The sequence below is a fragment of the Diadema setosum genome, chromosome 7, assembly GCF_964275005.1.
Source record: "Diadema setosum chromosome 7, eeDiaSeto1, whole genome shotgun sequence".
NCBI lineage: Eukaryota > Metazoa > Echinodermata > Echinoidea > Diadematoida > Diadematidae > Diadema > Diadema setosum.
The window spans coordinates 42494482-42519858 of record NC_092691.1 but is presented as its reverse complement, the minus strand read 5'-3'; the positions used below and the strand labels follow the sequence as shown (position 1 = coordinate 42519858).

General features: G+C 38.4%; 2 protein-coding genes across 2 annotated transcripts in view; both read left to right on the top strand.

Moving 5' to 3' along the window:
* The first annotated feature begins 2373 nt into the window (after positions 1-2373).
* On the top strand, positions 2374-25258 carry LOC140231256 (murinoglobulin-1-like). Its single transcript, XM_072311404.1, has 11 exons — positions 2374-2561; positions 7890-8112; positions 10506-10698; positions 11777-11829; positions 18954-19140; positions 20481-20565; positions 22560-22686; positions 23006-23114; positions 23742-23851; positions 24404-24580; positions 25253-25258. The coding sequence occupies exons 1-11, from the start codon at positions 2374-2376 to the stop codon at positions 25256-25258; spliced, it is 1458 nt and encodes a 485-aa protein (XP_072167505.1).
* The window catches only part of LOC140230833 (pregnancy zone protein-like), a 42278-nt gene continuing 39988 nt past the window's right edge, over positions 23088-25377 (top strand). Inside the window, exons 1-3 of the mRNA XM_072310975.1 lie at positions 23088-23114; positions 23742-23851; positions 24404-24580. The gene's annotated coding sequence lies outside the window, so the exon portion shown is untranslated. The remainder of the gene's footprint in view (positions 23115-23741; positions 23852-24403; positions 24581-25377) is intronic.

Sequence of the window (25377 nt, the reverse complement as noted above, 5' to 3'; positions counted from 1 at the left end):
TTTGTCGGAAATGAAATGTTTGGACAACGACGATTGTGTAATCGTACATCGTCACTGTTCAGTGTATAGGCATTATTTATTCCAACAAACCTTGTTGAAAACTGTGTATTGTTTTATTATGGAAAATTGATCTACATCAATTTCGCTTGAATGTGCAAACTTCACATTCTGCTCTATCTTTTTTAATTTGTATATGCAAATGTCACATAGTATTGAATACTTTGTCGGAAATGAAATGTTTGGACAACGACGATTGTGTAATCGTACATCGTCACTGTTCAGTGTATAGGCATTATTTATTCCAACAAACCTTGTTGAAAACTGTGTATTGTTTTATTATGGAAAATTGATCTACATCAATTTCGCTTGAATGTGCAAACTTCACATTCTGCTCTATCTTTTTTAATTTGTATATGCAAATGTCACATAGTATTGAATACTTTGTCGGAAATGAAATGTTTGGACAACGACGATTGTGTAATCGTACATCGTCATTGTTCAGTGTACAGGCATTCTCCTTCTTTCTTTCCTTTTTTCCATTTATTCTGTTTTGACTCATTCTTTTCAATGGTATACTCTCAGTCAAGACATGTCAAGTTGTTGTGTTTCTTCTATTTTGTTCCGTCATGTCTTAACTTATCTTCGTGTAGTAAGTATTTTCATAGGGATCTTTTGAGTGGTGCACAATATACAAGCATTCTCTCAATTCTTCTTTTCTCTAAACATAACTTTGCATTTTGGCCGTATGCATGTATAGGCCTGTCTTTATTTGTTAATCATCCATCCTTTTCCTTAATTTAATCTACACTGTGTGCATTCACAGTCTGAGATTTGGTTCATACGTGCCTAGGTTGTGGACAGTTTTAGCGCATTTTTAAAGGCATTCCTTTAGTATCATAATCGATAGATATTCCTAAGAGTTCAAAGTTAACAAAATTTCCTCGATCAGCTATTGCGCGACAGCTGTGCGGGAACCTCGCGTCCGTAACTGAGAGCAAAACTACACAGAAAGGAACAAGGTTTGCTAATTACATGTAATTTTTTTTATAGGTGATAATATGATAATGATCGCAATGGTAAAGGGAGATGCGCTCTTTGTTAATTAAGTTGTTGCTCATTTTAAACAATCACACACATACTGTAGGTCTGTCCATTTCCTTGTTATGTATCCTCAGACCAAGGCCTGTCTATTCTAGTAAAAAGGTCTCTGTGTCCTTTCAAAAGTTTGGTGAAATTGCCATGATGGCCTGAGAGGACAAGATTTGTGTCAGTTTAAAATGTGTACACGATCTTAAACCTCGTAGATGTCTAGGTCTATTTTGTGATGGGAAGTATCCATCTTACAATGTCTCAGCTTGCTCAAATATTCTAGACCGACACTATCACCTTCAATATGCACTGGTCGTTCATGGTTGGATCAGGACAATAGCTCCTCCACCCTCTTGGACGGCACAATCGTTAAGTCGCGGGCTTACTTTTGTTTTTATTTCTATCATTTTTTTCCGGAGGCAGAAGTATGTGCACGCGTGTGTGTGTGTGTGTGTGTGTGCGTGTGTGGATGGGTAGGAGACAGGTGCTCCCTAATTTAATGGTAAACTTTATGTAAGGACTCGTCTATCTCGTTATGACAAACACAATTATGATACGTAATGATCGACTGTGCCGTCATCAAAAAGAAGCGTCCACTTAAGATGGCGGTCTCCTACATTTGCTTGTGATATTATGATTTGATTTTAAGATTTTTTTTTTTGATTACTCATGTATTATTACAATTTACGTATCTACTTTAGGTTTGGCAGAAGTATTTTTTTTTTTTGGGGGGGGGTGTAATGTATAATCATTTCTGGCGGATATTTTGATGAAGTTATATTTTGATTTTCTAATTTTCAAAGTTTTGAGATTTAATCTTTATAATGACTATACACAAAAATGCTGTAGTTACACTTTATTTTCAAAAACTCACCACAGAAGGAGTAAAAGTTGGCAGCCACTCGAACTCAGGTATGCAGAAGATTAAAGTTAAAGACAACTATACCTCATACTCATATAAATATCCTTTGTAAATTCTGAAAAAGTTCGAATTCGCAAGAATTTAGACTTTGAATATCGGAACGGAGCTATTGAAGATATCAATAAAACTTGCGGTTATTCGTATATCATACTTTTGCAATTTGGTGAGAAACAATGTCCTTTTTGTGTTATTTTTCACGTATTTTTACAATTGTCTATACATTTCTATGAGGAGGCAATTATTGCACACAAGGTATAGAAGGATGTATCACATCTATATTCAACATTCTAAAGCCACATTTTGATTTTGTTTCGTAGATTCAACAGATTCCTTCCAGCTAGCTTTACTGTGGAGAAAACACCATGAGTTTTCTTACCTGCGGGTTACTTCTTGTGCTTGTCAGCCTAATCCACAGTGAGGCTGCGGTTGCCCAGGTTACAGATTCCGTTGGAAACTCTCCAGCCACAAATTCTGTTCCAAAGCTCACTACCACTACAGAGACACCAAGCTCTACCACTACAGAGACACCTAGCACTATCACCACTGAGAGGTAAGTGGAGATATGAGATCATAAATGACAACCATTTAATACAATAAACAACACTGACTTAACATAATGCGAACCGGAAAAGAAAAGGTAATCCAACATTAGAGGCTATTTTTTCTTTTTCGATTATAGCTGTCAATTATGGAGAGCGCGATGTTGATTGTGAGGAAAGGAGAACTATTCTTCTTTCCATTTGTACCTAATTGCGTTGACAACATGGGCGTAAATCTCGGAGGTGGGGGGGGGGGTGGGGGATATATTCCCCCCCCCCCCTGAAATGGAGGAGGGGGATGGCCTGTACAATCATCCCCCCCCCCCCTGAAATTTGAGGAAAAATGGAGGAAGCAGAAATGTGATTGTATCAATTTTGGCATATTGCATGACGTTCGTACGCCCGCCTTCAGACAGGTAGCAGAGCTGAACAGTATTCTATCTTGTAGGATAATGTATACATAATTTTCTCAGGCGCTCGATCGCTTCGATCGCTCGCGAAGAAAGTAATATCGACATAACGTATGGTCCAGACGTTGACAACGTCAAATAGCATAGGCTTACATGTAAACATGCTATGAAGCGAGCAACTCGGGACCATCTGCAAATTATGTACGAAAACAAACAAACAATAACAAAAACTCTACCACCATAAAATTGAACCCCCCCCCCCTAATTTCCTGAATCATTCCTGAAACGATGATGACTCTGATAAATCTATGGGCATACCCAGGGATGATCAGGGGCGTCGAATCTATCTCGGGGGGGGGGGGGGGGGGCAAAGGGGCATTTGCCCCGCCCCTACGGAAATGTTGGGGGCAGACAAATCATTAGTCCCCCAAGCAGTTATTCCCGAGATGAGGACAAATCTAGAACTTTCTTTATGGAAAATTGTACAACTACCGCCAGAATTATGCACCGGATCACTGACTTGCAATCATAAATATGCAAAAGCTCCGCTACTGGGTCCCTTTCGATAGCCTTTGTACACTTTTGAGATTGACGTTTTATTTCCTTATCAAAGAGTGTGCAGCACATCTTTCACTTACAAAAGCTCCCTCATATGCAGAGGCGTCGATGGAGGGGGAGGGGGATGGTTCCCCCGTAAAAGTATTGGGGACAAACAGATCATTTTGCTCCTCCTCGTAACTCCCGAGATGTGGAAATGTTCTTACTTTTTTGATAGACATGATAGAAAACTGTCTAAAAATTTCACCCAAAGATGGCTGAATTTCAATTCTGAAATCTCCCTCGCGTAAGAGGGGGATAGGCCTAACCCCTCCTATACCCTCCCCGTTCAGTCATTTCTACTTAATACACTTTAGATTGACAGATTTAAAAATGTTTCATCTAAAGTGTGCACCAGGTCTGTTACTTCAGTTTAAAGAAATGCAAATGTTCCCTGGGTGGGAGGAGATATCTGGATACTTTGAATTAACGGAGGGTCCCCCCCCCCCTAAAAAAAAATAGTATACACTTCTGGGATTGAAATTTCCCCAGATTACATCTTAAATGTGTTTACGAGATATTTTCATCTGAATTCTAAAAAATGCAAAAGCACCCTCGTATGCAGGGGAATGCATTGGCGTAATTACGGGGGGGGGGACATGTACCTCCCCCTCCCCATCTGCTGGTAAAAAAAAAAGGACTTACCAAAATGGTAATTCAAAGGTTAACTAAACTGCTTTTCAAATCGACATGAAAGGTTGATCAAGAAATAAGATATTTTCTGAGATTTCTTTTAACCATAATTAAAGAGGTTTATACTGTGAAACATTGTTCAAAAAGCCCGGAGCCGACAAAAGATTGTGATTCAGCGTGATTCCTGGTTGGCATTCGGAAGCAGGATGTGCGCAGTGTACTCAGAACATCCGAACGCCAAAAAAAGAGTCGCTGAAAGGTTTCGCAGTGTGATGTAGAATGTAAACCTTTGTACCTTTCGCTTTGTTGCATCAAAGCTAGATCATTGATTTTGCAGTGTTGCTTTACATACTCTTGTCTATATCAAAATACCTTGCATTGTCAATAATAAGACTTGACCTGGGCTATTTCCTAACTTTTCCATGCATATAAAACACACACACACACACACACACACAAACACAAACAATAAGGGTATGCTCTGAAGTGCAGATTTTCGACATCCTTCCCCCGCTTGGTCACTTCGACGCCACCTCGCTGGTCATACCACCCCCAATCATGAACATAAACTGACACCCTTGACTACCAGTGGCAGATCCAGGGGAAGGGGGGCGGGGGAGCGCACCACGACGGGCTCCCCCCTTAATTTCCAAAGCGAAAAATGTTGCTACAAACGGCAGTTTAGGGTAAAATTTTCAAGCTAGCTCGCTCTTCTGATGTTGCTGCCAGTAATTGCCAGCAATTGCGTCCGGTGCGCCCCATCCCTTAATTTCCAAAGCGAAAAAAATATAGCTACAAACGGCAGTTTTGGGACTGTAAAATGTCAAAATTTATGATCGCGTTCATGATTTTCAGTGTAAGATTATTAATACAAGAAGTTTATCTAAATGATTATAGGCAAAATTGTTCAATAATAATCTAAATGAAATGTACTGCTCCCTTAAACATGTTGGACTGTTTCAAGTCGATAAAACACGCAAAAGATGCATCAAATTGCACCATTTACATCATCAATATGCAAAAAGTTCCCCCTCCCACACCCTCCCCCCTCGCTCGCATCGCTCCCTCGCATCTAACCGCTCCCCCTAAATAATCCTGGCTACGCCGGTGATAGGCCCCACTATTTTGTATATAGGCCTTCACAGTGATGTCGCACAGGCGGAGCAAGAGCTGAAATACCACGATGTAGTCATTCAATTATCTATGATTATTACCTATACGAGGTAGTTTTGCGAGGCAATTACAGTTGTTATTTTGCAGGGTCGGGAGTTCAGCGGGCGATATTAGAGCATATTACGAGCATCCGGGGTTTTACATACAGTGGGCTCTCGTTATAACGAAATCCTCGGGACCGGCAGTTATTCTTTCGTCATATCGGAGTTTTGTTATAACCGAACAAATAAACGATAGAAATACATAGAGTGGATGACATTGCAGCCCAAATTTTTACTTCGTTATAACCAGAATTTTGTTATAACCGCGTGTTCGTTATAACGGGAGTGCACTGTAAAACAGGGAGGTGGGAAGAGAGATTCCACTCCTTCTCTTCCCAACTCATGTAGACATTCCGATCGACCACGAAGAGAAAACATTCAAGGACGTCGCTGCGTGTCGATTACACGCACCGCAGAAGAATGCCGATAAATCAACTCATACAAGGTCGACCACTTCCACTAGTTCCAGCAGCACGACGCGTCAAACAAATGACTAACTACACAGTGACCATCAGTTATTACAACTCTCCAAATTGAAACGAAGCAAAAATAAAGTGTAAAAGCGTTCAGATGTTTGAAGTTCGCCTGTTACAACTATTATGTATCTTTGAAGTTGGAGTTGAATGATATACATTGATGAACAATTTTTCAATTATTCGACATGTTGGTGATGATCTACAGAGAGTCAAATGTGGCTTGATCTATATCATAGTGTATACCTGTATTCACATATTTTCTTGATTTACCTAGGGGATAGGTAATAATTATGATATTGACTGGCCTTGAGGGAGATACCAGATAAATATTGCCCGCACTGAAGGAATATTGCCCTCGTCTTCGACTCGGGCAATATTCTTTCAGTTTGGGCAATATTTTCTGGTATCTCCCTCGAGGCCAGTCAATATTATATGAATATTTCTTTTTCTTCCTTGTTTTTTTTTTCTTCTTTTGATAGGAAAATTTCAAAAAAGTGTGCACCAGATCGCTGAATTTCAGGTCTGAAAATGCCAAATTTTCCTCGTGTGGGAGGGGGATACCCCCCCCCCCCCTCCCCCCGCTAGGCCGCTCCGCTCCCTCGCACAGATATTCAAACTCCCTCCAAGTCCTTCCCCATCCCATCATGAACACGGAACGATGCCCCTGGGATGATTGCTTTATTGACTTAAATCAAGAAAATTGAAGAATGCAATTAATAGCCACAGGAAAATATCTACTACGTTATTACGTACAAAGAAAGGGATATCCATATTAGCATTTTATTGAATTTATTTGGCCATTATTCAGGACTGCGCTACGTTTTTGGAAAGGGGGGGGGTGTCAAAATCGCCTGTCAGTCAAGAAGAAAGAACATCAAAAGACAAGAGAATCAACAAAAAAACCTTCATACTTTTAAAGTCTGATTTTCCGCCGAAAGTCGGATGACAACCAAAAAACAAACAAACAAACAAACAAAACCAAGAACAAAAAGGTCTTCCTATTTTTGCTGCCACTTCCCTCCCACTTTGCATGGAAAAGAGTGTGATATTTGATCCCTGTAAAGTGTGTGTGTGTGTGGGGGGGGGGGCAAGCTTCTCCCCCCCCCCCCTCCCCCCCCCCCCCCCGGGCTGCGCCGGTCCGGTTATGGGCTTGTAATCGTGGTGATGGTGACCGTCGCCGATCATCCCCCACTCCTCAGTACGGATTTCTTCTTTCCTCACAACTAACATAATACTTTCCGTAGTTGACAGGTATAATATGGAATAATAACCCTCCAAAGTTGGATTACCTTCTTCTTTTTTTTTTTTTTTTTGATGCATACTGTATAGTAAATTCTCTGAACAATCTGCATTGCCTCCAGGATTTAGAACTGTAATGCTTTTGTTCCCGAAAAAAAAGAAGTGAATTAACCATTCAGTCTGCGTGTATGTACGTTATAAAATAACGTCAAATTAACACTTCCATTTTATTTTTTTTTTTAAGATATGGGCTTTACTTTTAACAAATATCAGATTACAAGATTTTATAAATGTCGAAATTCTATTTGGTGAACCCCCATGGTTAGAAAATAACGTTAAATTAACACTTTCATTTTATTAAACAAAAAAAAAAGATATGGGCTTTACTTTTAACAAATATCCGATTACAAGATTTTATAAATGTCGAAATTCTATTTGATGAACCCCTAGATGACGATAGAATATATCTATATATTTATAAACAGACCCCTTTTATTTTTTTTCCTTTCGAACAGGTGCCTTTGCAGGTCTTATATCAACCCCCCCCCCCCCCCGCCAGAATTCCAACGCAAGCTTTTTTATACACGTGGACTTGTGGCAACACCATAACCTTACTGTTTCGTCCTCTTTCGCACTCTCCATCCCTCCTTCTCCCTCTTTGGATACTTTGAGGACAATCCTTCAAATAAATACTCGATAGTCCTGTATCTATTTCATCCGATCATGAATGTGTATTAGACAATAATGCATTTTTATTGCATCTCCCTAAGATCCGATGTGGTACGAGAACGTCTATTCAACGAGAAGTTCTCCTATCTCCTCGCGATTCCTAAGCTCGTTTATGTGGGTAGTAGTGAGAAGCTCTGTCTTCTGCTGAAGAAACGATCAGGAATCTTGGAATTCAGGGTCAGCCTTCTCTTTTCTAACGGCTCGGATTATTGGCAGTCTGGGGTCAGACAACTGGATGGAACCAAGGATTGTTTTCTTATGAAGGTAGATGATGGATAATCGTATCACTACTTTAAATGTGTAACGTGAATTCATACGTACACTTTTTATACGTTTTTTTTTTAATATTCATACTCAATTTTGAAACGTCTTGCGAAGTACCAGTTACACGAGTTCAATTTTATGACCTTTATGTAATAAAAGATTGCTGGGTAACAGCCATTATAATGGAACCAGCTCGCAATATCGATTGTATCATAGCTGAGGTCGTTTGCTTTCATATCATACTGACATGTATATAAGATCAAAAGATGCCATTTTGCTATAACTAAATCATCTCAAATTCTATATAAAACGATATTTAAAGTATCACCATGGACATAACTACTGACATCTATTGTTGTGTATAACATGCAGAATCAATCAATTCTCGGACAGCTTATTGCCTGTATAGTATAATGTATAAAGGTGTGTTGAAAATGTAACGAAAACTATAATTTCGCAAACTTCTTTTCATCCCATGAAAGGTGTGAAGTGATACGAGGTATGTTTCATTTCATAACAGTAAATTATCCCTCAGACTTTGTCTAACTTGAATTCTCTTTGGTAAGCATGGTGGTATTTTTTTTTATAATGTACATAAATCAATCTGACGTGCATTTTCTTTTCTTTTTTTTTACAAAATGTATTTGTCATGAAACAACAAGTATGTAAACAGAATATGTGACTTACTACCTGAAATTACCGGTATACACAAGAGGGTTTAACGTTACTGAACCATACATTATAAAGGTAAAGTTGCGTAATAATCAGTTACTACAAAAAGATGAGGGAAGGGAGGCGCAGTGCAACACCCTGCTAAATGAATAGTGAAATGATTTCTAAACGCAAAAAGATCCCGCGATGACCCGTCACATATTTTGTCCAATATGTACATCCCCGGCAGGATTGTGGTGACAGATTAAAATCTCAGGTGACATGTCACTAAAATCTCGCTTATGTTCTGTACATTTGAATACCAAATGCATATGAAGAGTTTGTTTGCAAAAACCGATAAGTCCATTTTTGAAGATTTTGAAGTACGGTCTCTGTCATAAAGTACAAAATAATACCTTGTAAATGATACATTGGTCACTACATATAAAGGTATATTTTTGAAGTTATGGTCAAAAGAAGCAACAATTTTCTTATTATTCTCTCTATTTTTCTTGACCTTTAATCGGAAATATCTCCATTTGACAAATATGGACTTATCGGTTTTTGCAAACAAACTCTTCATATAGGTCATTATATATAACTAACTAACTTTCGAAAGCTGTTAAATGGTTTCCAATAGATTGTGATATAATATAACGAAAATACATTTCAATAAAACAAACATTAGAATAAAAGGTATAACTTGAAAGTAAAGGAAAGCAAATCAAAGTAAAATTCAGATGGCAGTATATAAAAAATTGCAGGTGCGTTCAAAGCTTATTTGATTAAAATCAGGAGATATTATAAGGAGGAAAATGTCTTGGAAGAGGGCTAATTATCTATTTATTATATTCTTAAGTATTTGGGCGTTTGTCACACACTGGTATGTGGAGGTAATCGACTATAATTGTCTGGACTAGAATATTTGTGACCCGCTACAACAAAAAGGTCCTAAAGTCGCGCCAGGTCAAAGCCGTGAAAATCGAGTTTGAAGTCAGAGCATTAAAATTTGTCAAAACTTACGATTTTCTGATTTTGATGTATTATTGGAGTCTAAACATGTCGTCTATCATCTGTCGAAATTTCGAAGCAAAATGATCAAAGGAAAGACCAAAAAATAGCGTTTTTCTGAGCCATGTTTTTTGGCGTTTCAACGAAGCAGAAACTGGTTCGAAAATTTGGATTGAGCGCCACAGATAGGTTCCGCCCCTAACAACGACCAGAGTGATCTCATTGGTCAGTTTGCTGCTTGCTGCTAACCGAAGCATGAAGCTCGCACACTGCCCAGTCGACTGGTGCGTGCGGGCGGGATGCGCTATGCTCAGCCGCTTCTCACATCCTGGTCACTGATTGGTTGGTGAGGAGACCGCCGACACTGATGTGCTTGACTGAACTCTTCGGGGGTTGCTAGGGCTTACCTTCTATTGTCCAGAGGTGAAAACTGACTTGCGTGTCCCTTGTCGCGATTGCGTCGAAAGGAAGACTTTTAGGGCGCTTTTCTCGAAACAGTGATTTTCCAGACGTCTCGACATGCTCTCTTTTAAACATCGATATCTCCGCAGCCGATTATTTTTATAAAATGTGTTATATATCAATTTAAAGCAGAAAGATTAGGGGATTATATCATGCAATTTTCAAATAATCAACCTCGCCCGACTTTAGGATCATTTTGTTGTAGCGGGTCACATTTGAAAGTAGGGACACTAGACATTGAACTACTTTTCCGTTTTATTTCTTTACAGCTTCCTGACTCAGAGCTAGACAATCGTCAGGTACTGGTGACAGTCAGGATACAGCTTCGCCGCCACGGACACCAGGACTTAAACGAAGACGGTTATGAAGTTACCAAGTCTAAACTTGTATCACTCCAAGCCCAAAAAGTGCGACAAACATTCATCCAAACTGACAAGCCAATTTATAAACCAGGCCAAATAGGTAAGAAAGATACAATAAATTGCACGTAAAGTTTTTCGTCATGAATATGGTGTGTGTTTCATTGATTTGTAACCTTGGCATTTGTTTTTCTCTATTAATCTCGGTGTCCTAATCTCTAATAGCAAGCAATGGTGACCTTGTGGTGGAATGGGTGGATAGTTATAATTGGGTACAGCTGAATTTGAAATAGTGGAAGCAAAATTGCTGCAATATACGGTTGGCACCATTCCGATCTAGCGGAAGAATACGTCTGCATTAAAACACATTTTTGCAAACTCGGCGAACACCACTTCTAAATACACTTTCATATACAGACCGAATTTCGCCGCCCTAGGATTTTCCGTATACTGATAAACCTTTTGCATGGTACGTTCCTTTCATACTCGGATTTATTTTCTAAATAACTGAATAGCTGCATAAACAATGACTTTTGATACCCATTACTTTAGGCACCAGTTTATTTGTCGGTGGGTTTTTCATTTTCATGCTCGAAGGAATGACAATGAAAAGAAAACGTGCAGTTAGCAGGGGAGACCTTGTTCAATCAAAGAAAGCAATAGTCAAACATAATGTTTTCATTCAGAAAGCAAGATATCGTTCCCTTCTTCTTTTTAACAGGACGCCCTATACTATAAAGTCTCATGTGTTTATAATCATCGCCCACGCCCGGTAGCTTTTGATCTCGACAACTTCTTTTCTCACTTTAAGGTTGCCACTGAAATCTTCAGCCTCAACCTTTATGTCTCTCACATAATATCATGATGGTAGCATGTAGCTCCAAGTGTATTGTCAACAATGACCGTTTTGTTTCTTCTAATTTCCATTTTATTCATTTAGGTATTACAACGTCATTTTGTTTTTAGAGTTAAATCTTTAATTTCATTCTCCTATTTTTTCATATTCGATAACTTTTTTTGTGAATGAAATCGGTCAGCAAGTCAATAAACTCTAAATCATCATATTTCCCAATATTCTCTTTGTAAATAAGAAAAAATGAAATCAAAACTTTAAATGATTACAAGATACGTCTGTAGCCTTTAACACAAGTAATTAAATGTTCCTTGGGTTTGGATTTCAGTGAGATTCCGTGCCTTAACCTTGAATGATGAACTCAAGACGGTGAATCAAGCAGTGAGTGCCTTTTCTTTTCTTTTCTTTCTTTTTCTTTGTTTTCTTTGTTTGTGTTTCCTTTGTTTGTGTTTGTCACCCTTAGCCGATCAATTACAGTATAATGTACTACAGTCGTGTGTTACGGCACAAATTGTCGCCCAGGGGTCGGGACGACAATTTCTGCAGGAGTTGATGGCACAAACTGTCTCTCGTGCATAATTTGTCGCCTGGCGACAAACTGTGCTGCTTGTGCAGTTCGCAAATTTTGACCTCGATGGCGACAATTTTTGCAGGCAAAATGAAACATAGCTGCACAAATTGTCGTCGGCCATGCACTATGAATTATGAGATTGGGGTGGTTGCTCCACCGGTGTTATGCTTGGGTGGGGTGGGTATGACTGGTAAATTATGCGTATGTTTGTGTGTATGGGGGGGGGGGGGCTGCATGACATCTGTTGTGTATGATTTGTAGGTGTGGACCCTAAACGAACATTCTAATTAAATATTAATCAAACTAAAAAGAAAGTCTTGCCTCATAGATCTTCAGCAGCAGGCAGGAGCAAAAGTCTACCGTGGCAATGAAAATGCCTTCGACGTGTATGAGCACGTGTTTAGAGTTCACAGCGGTGTTGATTTCACAATAGTATAGGTGTGTCAATTTTAGCGGTGAGGCAGGCTAGGTCCTGGAGAGAGAGACCGAGAGAAAAGGCATACGAGTGAGGTACCCTCCGTAAATGTTATCTGTCTTTGTTCATTTTTTTTCTTCACTGCATTCATTTTCTTCCATCAGTCTTAACTTCAACTTCCATGTTACTATTCTTTGTCCCAGAATAAGTTTGGCATGCTTTATGCGTGAGAGAATAATTTCGACACGCCGTAAGTGATTTTTCAATCGTTAGTTGATTTTAGCACAAACGAACTGCCATATGCACACCCCAAATACATACGTATTTATAAACAAGAACCAACAAACACCCGAACAAATCCTCATAATGCATATAAATTACCTCAGCACACATTATTCCATAATTATGCAATAACACACACGCGCACGCACACACACACACACATACACACACGAACGGACACTCAATTATCATGTGTGCGCGCACATACACACTTCCTTGAAACCTCACCGTGACTTTTTACATGGCTTGTTTGCATCGATGTAGCCATGTAAGTTATGCGTTGGTATTTCAATGACTATTTCAAGAATGATATTACCCCCCCCCCCAAAAAAAAAAAAAAAAAAAAATGTGCTTCGAGGGCGGGCGACAATTTGTGCAGAGGGCTGACGGTACAAATTGTGTATTAATTAGTCCAAGAGCATTAGGTCAATATAGGCTCAAACCTGGTAACAAACCTTGGTAACAAGCTGATTTTTTTTTCAGGATAGGTCCAGAAATATGTCTAGAATAACATACTAAAAGTCCTCATAAATCCTCCTTGAGCGTTTTCTGCAATCCAAGATGGCGTCCAAAATGGCCGCCATTTCCTGAAATTCTTATAACTTTTCAACCACCGAACGCAAATCCAAAGTTTCAATGTCGAAATATATGTTTTGAAGCATGAAGAACTCAATAAAATACATATTAAGAGATGATGATGCACACAAGTACCGTAATCCAAGATGGCGTCCAAAATGACCGCCTTGTAACTTTTCAACTAGGTACCCTACATACAAAATTACTTTAATGTCTAAATATATGTTTTTAAGGATGAAGAACTCAATAAAATACATATTAAGAGATGCTGACGCACACAAGTGCCGTAAATCCAAGATGGCGTCCAAAATGGCATTCATAACCTGAAATTCTTATAACTTTTCAAACAGGTAACCCAAATTAAAGAAATAAATTAATAGATATCTAATGGAGATTGTCTTTAATGAGTTTGAGGTGACAAAAAATGATGTCAAGTATCAAAACTCAATGCGATCGTAAAGGTCGCTTTGTGTTTGCTCTGTGTTGTGGGCTGCTCAGGTACAGCCCTGTCGCGATTTATACAACAATTGAGCTGTGTATAGTTAGTGTACAATGTATAGTTAGTGTACAGTCATTTACATGTGTATACACAGCCCTGTCACATCCTCACAGCAAGTTATGATTGTTACTCTTTGTGGTCTCAGTCTGGTGGCCCCTGGCCGTGGGCCCCTGGCCTCCTAGGCCTGGCTTTGGGCCCCTGGGCCTCGACCCATCCTTGGGGCCCCCTTGGGCTTTGGGCCCCTGGCCACGGGCTTACGTCCCTGGCCTTGGGTCCGGCATTGGGCCCAGCCTTTGGCCCGGCCTTTGGCCCCAAGCCCTACTGTACATTGTCTATGTGTAGCCAAACTTGTCTGCACCTGTACCTTGTCAAGTTAGACAAATAATTAATACCGGGTCCTCTAAATGCTCATTACAGACTACTAATACTGCACATATGAATATGAGATATTATATATTATGGTGTATGTTATATGAGAAATATAAGTACTCGTACGCTATACAGTACTACACGCACGCGTGTCGGGGATTCGGATCATGAGTATCGAGCGAGTAGCGCGAAACGGTAAATTCGCGATTTTTGTAAGCGTCAAGCAATATTTATGGCATTTCTGCCGAATTTGGTTCGCAGTTGCATTGCTGAGGAGTTGAATCATGTCACAATTCATTTCTGTAACCTAAAATATCTAAGTGTAATTTTCAGGACAAAACACTGCGGTGCCCCAAATCCTGGATTGCCGATGTCTTTTCCGCTTTGTTTGCTGGTAGCACTTAGCTTTCTATTCATTACAAAAAAAAAAAATAGTCGCCATTCAACGAGGGACGCCTCGAGACGCATCGGGAGGGTAGATTACGAAGGAGCTTATTTTGGGAACGTAGCGCGACGGCCACCAGGTAAGCGCCTTTTCGTACATGCAGTCACGCAGTCTAAACTAGTGATTGTACACCATCACTAACCGTCGCTGGGTGTCCTTTGACATCTGATATTGAAAGAAATTTGCGGAAGCGTCGCACCGCGTCGCTCTCCGCCTCTACTTTACCAGGGGCGCCTAACATTTAAAGGGAAGGTAAACCCAAAGAGCAATGTGGATTGAGTGAAAGCAGCAACATTAGTAGAACACATCAGTGAAAGTTTGAGAAAAATCGGACAATCGATGCAAAAGTTATGAATTTTTAAAGTTTTGGTGTTGGAACCGCTGGATGAGGAGACTACTAGAGGATATGACGTATGAGTGGACAACAATACAAAGAAAATATAAAGGATATTCAACAAAAATTCACTTTTCTAGAATTATGAAAGAGCAGTGGACCAACCGCTTTCAGAAAGCAGGGGGAATAATTGCTACCCTTAACATATGTCAATATCAAGTTGATGGAATTTGTAATTTTCATGAAAAATGGATTTTTGTAGTATTTTCTTTATATTTTCTTGATATTGTAGTCCACTCATACGTCATAACCTCTAGTAGTCTCCTCATCCAGCGGTTCCAACACCAAAACTTTAAAAATTCATAACTTTTGCATCGATTGTCCGATTTTCTTCAAACTTTCACTGATGTGTTCTACTAATGTTGCTGCTTTCACTCAATCCACATTGTTCTTGGGGTTTATCTTCCCTTTAAGGACGAAGAACTCAATAAAATACATATCAAGCGATATTGACGCCACAAGTACCGTAATCCAAGATGGCATCCAAAATGGCCACCATTTCCCGAAATTATTATAACTTTTCAACCAGGTAACCCAAATAAAAAAAAAATAACATTAATGTCTAAATAACTCAATAAAATACATTTTAAAAGAGACGCACATAAGTACCGATTGAACCGCTTAAGCTCTTCCCAAAATACAAAATGGCATGCAAATTGGCAGGCAGTTACAATTTTTTATGTCACAATTATGTAAATAAATATCAGTGTAGTGTATAAGAAACTTTTTATAAAAACAGTTCCTGTGTGTAAAGTATACAAGTAAAAATATTTGAATGTTAAAATCAAGGAGTATGTCCTTGTTACGAGAGAAATATTTCACCATTACATTTGTTGCTAAACAGACAGCCAACTAAAATGCAATATATTTTTTTACCACATGGTTTATTTTTGTCACCTCAAGCACATGAGATGAAAATTTAGTGCTAGCCTTTTTTTTATTACCAACGCATCTGATGTCTACCATGAGATGAGTTCCATTTGAAACTGTCAGTTATCACTTAGGAAGTAACAACAATTCTTTTAGGTGTCTGTGTTACATACATATTCAAAATTAGTGTCTACATATGCTGCAAAATAACGTGTAATTTATCACATGACAGTGAATTTCTTCGGTACAGTATATGACTCCACTTAAAAAAAAAAAAAATAGTGTCTAAATTATCTTATTCAATTCATCTAGATTAGACAAAATTATATAATAGATAGAAATCAGAGAAAATGACACTTGTATAGTTATTGGTACATCAGTACACGGAGGAGGGATATTCCCCTCCCACACGGGGGATTTTTTTTTACTTGAAAGTAAAACATATCGTGCAAACGTTTGATAAGATATTGAATTGTGTCCATCAAAGAGTAAGAAAAATATGAAGGAGTACAGTATTAAGGGAAACAGGCAACGGGAGGGTGTGGAAGAGGGATTCTCCCACCCCCAACATGAGGGAGATTTTGCATTTTCAGACTTGATATCCAGATATCTGATGCCCTATTAGCGAAATATTAGATTTTTGTTTCCATCAACAACAAAAAAGGGAAAAAATATAATATTCATGGAAGTGTGCAGTTATAGGGTTGCCCGCTCCCATACGAGGGAAATTTTTGTATTTTCCGATCTGTTGCACCCATTTGGTGATATATCCAATTTTTGTTTTCTATTCATTAAACGTTAAGAAAAACATATATTACGGAAAGTGTCAGGGAGGGGGAGTGTGGGAGGAGAATACTCCTTCCCATACGATGGAGATTTTGGCATTTCCAATCTGAAATTCAGAGATTTAGGGCACTCTTTTGGTGAAACATTTGTTATTTCTTTTTGTCATGTCAGAAAATATATATTCATGGAAATATGAGGGGGAGTTGCCTGAGGTGAAGCACTCTCCCACAAAAGGGAGATTTTTTTAGACCTAATAATCTCGGGGTTTATGCTGCGCACTGTTGATGAAATAGTAGATTTTTGTTTCTATTAAACGTGTAAGAATAAAGACTAGTACATTCAAGGCAATGAGCGAGTGGAGGATGGGGAAGGGACTGGAGGGAGTTCTTGCATTTCTATGATAATCATTAAACAGTGCACCCTTTGTGTCATATTGAGAAAATTGTCCATCCTCAAAGAGTAGATAATTCATAGCCTCAGTATCCCCACCCCTCCAAAACGTGGGAGCTCTTACGCTTGAATTGAAATGAAAATAATTATAATTATCATTTTGCACAAAGTTGATGTAATAATTAATTATAGGAATTGTTAATCAAAGAGGTATTTGATTTATATCGGGGAAGTGACCGGCAAATCACCCTCCAATATGAGGGAACTAACTTTTGCATTTTGGCACACTTTTTAATGACATACTGGGAAATTTGTCATTCTCAAAAGTGTACAAAGTCTATGGAAACGGGCTGAGCGAGGGATGATTTGCATTTTTATGATTGCAATTCAATGACAAAGTGTATATACTTCAGGTTGAATATTTGGAAGATAATGATTGTATAGGCCATCCCCCCCCCCCTTCCCCAAGGCGGGTGGGGGATGCATCCCACCCAACTTGTAGGCCGACCCATAGAAATATTCCACTGGACCTTCTGAGTTGTTGAATCTCTAACGTTATATTGAATTTCTTTGTCTCTTGAAACAGGCTAAAAACAGCAATGTTTTGATAAAACAAATTGGTGGCCATTTTGGGCAGCATTTGGTTTTCGGGAAGAGCTTGCGTGGTTTTATTGGTACTTATATAGTTGCAGGGTTATGAGAAAAACAGGAAATGACGGCCATTTGGACACCATTTTTTTTATTTCTGAAAGTGTTTTAATTTATGTGTGTTTCAAAATCTCTGAATAAGTATTATATATGGTTCCTTGTCACTCAATTCATATATTTTGACAATTCATATATTTTGACCAAGTGTGTGCAGGTGAAATCTATTTTGCAAAATCAAGAGAAAAAAATCAGGAAATGGCAGCCATTTTGGACGCCATCTTGGATTACGGTACTTGTATGCATCAATATCTCTTGAAATGTATTTTGTTGAGTTCTTCATGCTTCAAAACAAATAAGACATTTGAATTTTGTATTTGGGTTCTGTGGTTGGAAAGTTATAAGAATTTCAGAAAATTGCGGCCATTTTGGACGCCATCTTGGATTGCGGAAAATACTCAAGGAGGATTTATGAGGACTTTTAGTATATTATTCTAAACATTTTTCTGGACCTATCCTGAAAAAAATCAGCTTGTTACCAAAAAAGTCCAGGTTAAAGCTAATACTCTTGGGCTATATGCTGAGTTGAAAAAGGAGTGTGAGAGGAGGGGGTGGAGATCAGAGGTGCATACTGTGGAGGTGGGGTGCAGGGGATTTGCTGGACGATCAGTGAGGAGGTGGGTCAGAGCGACGGGGGGGGGGGGTAGGTGGTAGGGAGGGGGAAGGTGGATTTAGAGGATTTGTGGAGCAGCGGAGACAGGATTTGCATGGATTGTTGGGAAGGCGTCGGGATGGTGAGAATAGGGGGTGTAGAGTGCTCGTTGGCAATTTAGGATTGAAGAGAGGTTATTGATGCCGATTGTTTTGAGATGCCAAGGGGTGCTGTCTAGGCATTCCCCGGCCAGCCAGTGGGAGTTGTCCATTACTTGATTGGCCGAAACACTGGCGATCGCTGGTGTGTTACTGACGACCAATTGGCACTGGTGGAATTAACACCTTTACGTTATTTATCCTGGACACTCGATAATGGAATAATGACAGTGTCGGAGTTCTAAAACAGGCAAAGTGATTGGTCACTGTTCACATGAACCATGGAGCTTAGTAGCTCCATGCATGAACCACTGCTAGCCTTTTTCAGGACGAGGTTATTTGAAGCAGTTAATCCTTAGCAGTAGTGATCAGTTTTGCTCTGTTACATACTATGAGTGCACGACAGTTTAATACCGGGATTTTACTTCGACACAATTATACTATTGATTTCAGTTTGACCTGGTTGTAATTGAATCGGTGTCCCGTCAACGCATTAATGAATGGAAAAACGTCGCTACCCAAGATGGTTTGATCGATCTTGAACACGAGCTGCCGGACGAGCCACAGCTTGGTGTCTACACCATCAAGGCTTGGAGGGGCAACGAATTAGCCCAACAGACGTTTAGGGTGGACGAATTCGGTAATATCAAGCAGGGTTAAAAAGAACATGATATGATCTATGTCTATATAGGACTGAGTACAAACGTCCTGCTCTTGCTAGATTTTCTCTTCTTCTTTTTTTTTTTTTTTTTTTTTTTGCATTTTATTTATAGGGTATTTTCGAAAATGTTTTATAACAAAGATAACTGGTCCACGATATTATGATAATAAACTCGTTTATACTGGTCGAAAGCACGAGGACGAACACGGGACCCCTGGAGCCTGTACGTATGAAGGCTCCAGCACTGTCAAAGTGGTTCCAACATAAATATGTCTTGTCGATCCAAACAATATTGATTAAAGATGGTTATACTTTCGGAAAGCGAATTTTGTAGAAACGAAACTCATTATAGATCTTTTGTCGATATTGTTTTATGTTAATTGAAAATTGCCCAGCTCTATTTATGTTATAATAGCCTCTCTAAGCATTTTATTCAAATTAATGACCTCGTATAGTTACATTGAATAATAGTGATACCACGCAGCGAGACTGCAAGGTATGTCTATTCAGAGATCACTGTACTGGCATATCTATCTTTACACATCGCTCAGTAACGTCAACCGTTGTACGAATCTCTTAATTTTTTTCACCATTAAAAAAAAAAGAATCATGGTAAAAAGAGAAACTGTTGTATAAGTATTCCACAATTGCATTTGTATTGTATATATATATATATATATATTAATAACAGTAATAATAATGATATAATAATAATGAAATTTAAAATGATACATAAAGGTCGCGCCACTGTCATGATAGTGGCTTTGAGACTGGCACGTCCACACTGACATCATATGATCATGTATACATAAACTGTACCTCAAAGGTCCAGTCCCTGTATGATGGCGATATGAAATGTCACCAAGTAGCTACGCCTACTCGCGCAAGATATTCAGCAGCTGGGAGGAGCAATGGGTAGGCCTAAACGTGGAGTATTAAGGAACAAACTTACAGAGAAGACCCATGACTCCTGTCACGATGTGATAGCAAATGTTCAAATGTTGTTTTTATATTCATATTAATAACACTTTTTCTGATGATTTATGAAATTGTGTAAACTGCATTACTATGTACTTCCAAAGAGATATTTTTTTCAACTCTGAGGAAAAGTTTATTTGCGATAATAACTACTTATACTATACAGTATTTGAAATCCCATTGTCGAAGAAATGTTTGCGTATCAGACTTTTAAAGGATTTTTAGAAGGTATCCAAAATAAATAAGCTCGATGCTGTATTGGATTTGCGCGTCAAGCGTCTAACTGTCCATTCTTTGCACACGGTTTCTAACTGTCCATTCCCTGGCACACGCGTTTCCAGTTCTTCCTAGGTTCGAAGTAAGCATCAACGGACCCTCATACCTTCTTATTTCTGACACGGAGATTAATGTCAGCATTTGCGGAAGGTAAGACCAATCCTTTTAATGTGACTATTTTCTTTACACAGACCGTATCACCTGTTGTAAATTTGAATCATGCTAAACCTGGTATTGAGTCTGTGTGAACAGTTTGCATAAAGAAAGGGATATCTATTTGATTTCATTTCATTTCATTTTGCAAAACATATTTATTCAGGATGGCTTGAACAGCATGAGCTGTTTTTCATCACCGTCCTGAGATAAAACACAAGAATACGAACAAAAGATCCCATTATAAAAAAAAAAAGTTATCATCAGACAAAGCCAGGTTGGCTGCGGTAACAAAAAGAACAAATAAAAGAGATAAGATCTTCAACAGAATAAAAATCATGTCTGCAGATTTTTGCAACACTGTGATTGAAAAAACTGCAAAGAAAAGGAAGGAAAGAAACTTAACCTAACATCAGAATACATATTCGCACGAATATAGACATACATATAGCACTTTGGCAGTATACCTATACGCAATTGTTTTCAGCACATATCGTGTCCAGTCATTAGCACAAACACACACAAACACTTGCGAACATATTTCCGTGCATCATCAGCGACATTTTGCATGAGTTACAAGCACCAGAAAGCGTAGAACTGTTTTGTTTTTATCCCAAGTTTTATCCCAAACATAAATGTCATGATGCATTTTATTTCATTTGTTTCATTTACTTATTTGTGGTGTTCCACATCAACATTAAAGCAACAGACAGTAATCAAATGTCACCTGAACATAATATCATACGAATGCTACAATATCACCAACAATATAAAAGCAAGCAAAAATAAGAGACATTGGGTATGAAAATGGAGCAAACCTAACCTAACCTAGCCTAATTGGGGAAATGCTTTCCCATCCGAGTATGCATGCTTATTTATTTTTTTTTTCAGTTCGTGAGAGAACATTTTTCTCCAAAAAGAAGTCAAGAAGAATATTGTCACAATCTTTTGATATAAATGGAATCACCTTTGCTATCTTCGTTTAAAGGACAAGTTCACCTTCATTAACATGTGGATTGAGAGAAGTCAACAATATTAGTAGAACACATCAGTGAAAGTTTGAGTAAAATTGGACAATCCGTTCAAAACTTATGAATTGTTGAAATTTCATTTCCGTGATCGCTGGATATGAAGACAACTACAACCTGTGATGTCATCTGTGTACAACGATATAAAGAAAGTATATAGAAATATCAACGTATTTTCACTTTTCTCGCAAAATAAAACCGCACATGACTTGCCTCTTTCAAAAGGCAGGGGTAATAATATTACACTTAACATTATATATCAGTTATAAGTTGAATGAATGTGTACTTTTTTCAAAAAACTAAATTTTGTGGAACTCTCTTTGTATTTTTCTTATATCGTTCTACGCATGTGACATTATCAACTATCGTGGTCTTCTCATCCAGCAGTGACTGCACAGAAACTTTAAACACATCAGAACTTCTGAAAGGATTATCCACTTTTCCTCAAACTTTCACTTATGTGTTCTACTTATATTGCTGCATCATCTCAATTCACATGTATATGAAGGTGAACTTGTCCTTAAAATGGGGATGATGCCATATTCAAAATTTTAGGTTATTTAATCATAATGAATTAGAATTGTGTGTAAGTGGGGATGCATTTTCTGTTAGGACATTTATTTTCATGTGAAAGATGTGACTCCGTCGTAGAATGAACTCCTATACTTCATTATTCACGCCAATTCTTTCAAAGCTTCTAGGCTTCTTAAGGCAAAATCAAAATTTACATTTCGGAAATGTTTTGAGCCTAATTATATCAAACACCGACAAAATAAGCTGTTCTCCAAAATCATCGGAGGCATTTATTGGGTTATCCTTTTGCGTGGATTATGGAGTGACCACTTTTAAAGTGCAATGAAGCAAACTTTACGTAAAAAGAAAATAATTCAAACCGGTTGATTGATTTGCATGTCACAAAATATTCATTCTGAAAATGAATGCTTCATTGTCAAACCGTTTCAGTTACACGCACGGCCAGCCTGTTCTTGGAAACCTTCAAGCTAATGTCACCGCAAAGAACAGATTTTACTACTGGAGAAGGCCGATACAAAAAGAGCTGGATCCATCTGAGTTGACCTTTTCCTTATCGGTACGTAGAATAGATATCATTCATCGTTAAGTGGCTTTGTGGTAACTTCGGGATTAACCATTTATATCCCAAATTCACGACTTTTCAAAAATCCAGTCTCTATAATTATGACTGTTGTTTCCTTGTTGGCTTTGTTTGCGTGCTTAGTTAAATAAAAAAAAAAATGTGCTGATTGCTAAAAGAAAGTTAACTTCCATGCATGTTGACCCACGTTTTCCGTCCTATGAGTATCATTGTACGATGTATTTTGTGTAGGCCTATCAGCTTTGGTTTCATAAAGTTTATTGTATTATGACCTTAACTTTCTGGTTTGTTATAGAATGTCGATGGTTGTGGAGTAATCAAAGTCAACCTCACGACTTTGACTCTGGATTACTCACAGTTTTCTCGCCTGGAAGTCAATGCGATATTCACAGAAATTGCCACTGGTGAGTTGATTGCGTCGTAACTGTTATTGCTGCGTTGTAATATAGAAGACACAATTTCTCTAGATAATGTTTGTGGGCCCTATATCATACTTCGGTATATTTCTGATTGTAGTATATGATTTGTCGTGCGTGCTTGGGAGGGATATGCTTTTTTGTTTGAGGTGAAGAAAAAAAAGCTCGAGATGCATGAGGGATGCACATATCCAACCCTCCCCCCCCCCACACACACACACACACATTTGATAAAAAAAAAAAACCATGAAGACTATGAATAGGGTATACCAAATCACAAGGGCGTTGTTTCGGCTCATCAAACATACTATTGTGTTATTAGTGCGTATTTCTTGTCTTTACGATACTCACAAAGGATTCAGGGGTGTGCTATACAGTATAAAACATCGAGTTTGTTCTTCTTCGTACTAGCATATTGTTGATTTTTTTTTAAATAATAGAAAGCGTTCACAGTAAAAAAGCTTTAAGGTATTTCTGACTCTTTGTTCCGTTCGTGATTATAAGGTTGGTGTTGAGCAAGTAAGTGAATGACAGTTGGCAGTAATTCTGTCTTCGGCCAAGATTCGTAGTTTGCAATCCGTACATGACTTTGATTTCATTGGATCTTTGATGTAGGAGAAACAATCAGGAAGCAAGAGACATTTGGCCAGCTAGCAAGATCACCGCTGAACCTTTCATTCTTCACTGACAGATATTACAAGCCGGGTCTTCCATTCTTCGGAAGGGTGGGTTCGCAGTATTTCAACTTCACCAGTTGCGCTGTATTTGATTTAACACTACGGCACTCTCTGTAGGCTGAGTTCATGAGGCTCCACGTTTGTATTACTTTGGGCATTTGATGGTAGGATACAATTAGTACGTATCATTTGATTTTTATTAGTTATAATGTTTTTTTTTTTTTTGGTTTCTTTTTTGGTTTTTCTTTTTTTTTTTAAAGGAGACACTTTCCGAGATACCATGAGGAAAAACGTCGAAATCAATGTAGGGGAAGGGTCATATTATAGTGCACGTGTCATTCTTTGCGCTGTTTAATTTCATTTTGCTTTTGCAATATGTTTTTCAACCATTACAACGTAACCTCAAAATAGTGAACATGAATCCACGGCGATATCTTCATGCCTTCATGGTTATTTAGAAATCATATTTTACTTCGACGTTCTCCTATTTTCTATCGCATTTAGGCTTACTGTTTTTACTACTCGTCCACACAGAATAATGTTAATCATCAAGATCTGTCTAAAATCAGTTACTTAACTGAATGAATGATTACATTTCAGATTTCAGTAACAGCCCCGGACCAATCTCCACGGGAAGGAGAAAATGTGGAAATATCTTGTGTTAGCCTCAACGTCACAATCAAAGTCACAAGTGGCTCAGACGGGTTTGCCAAGTTTGTCATTCCGGCGGAGAAGATTCCAGCAACGTTCAGCCAGAGCGCGAGTTTAAGTTGTACGGTAAGTATATCAACTAAAGTGAATGTTCCTGTGATTTCCAACATTAATTCCCGAGAAGATACAGACATTACACTCGCCATGGTGATAGTAATGCATATAGTGAATTAAATTTTTGACACATCCATTGCCTTCTAGAAAAAGAGTGTCTTTAAATCACTTTACTAGATGTCTGTCATTAGAATACATGATGCATTCTAATTGTTTCTCCAATGGGTGATATCATCGTGCATGATAGCAGGCGGTCACCTCTCACATTGTCTGCGATAGGCTGACCTGGCAAAGAAGAACAAGAACAAGAAGAACAAAGACAATACCGTCATAAGAAGGAAGAAGAAAAGGACGAGAGAGAGAGAGAGAGAGAGACGGAATAAGAAAAAGGCAAGAAACAAAAACGGAAATGAAGAAAAGCACAGAGGAAGGAAATAAGAGGAATGCTGCTTTTGATAGCAGTTGAAGGTCTTGCCGCAGGACATTGACATGTGCCCTGAGTTGATACTGATGATGAGTGAGCTTTTCTCAAAAAATTAATACAAATCAAAAGGGACTTTTATTTCTTGTTTAATGATGACAGAGTTTTTCTTTATAAAAAAAATAGATACAAATGCAAAGAGACTTTTATTCCTTGTTCAAATAAGATATTTAAACATTCACAACACATGCTGGTCTCGGTAGATCTAACGGCTATTTCAGTGGAATAAATTTCATGAAGTTAATGATATCCGATTCTTTTTATAGTGTTTTAACACAACGGACGATAATTACACGAAACATATAGTACATGTACTTACTTTAACGAC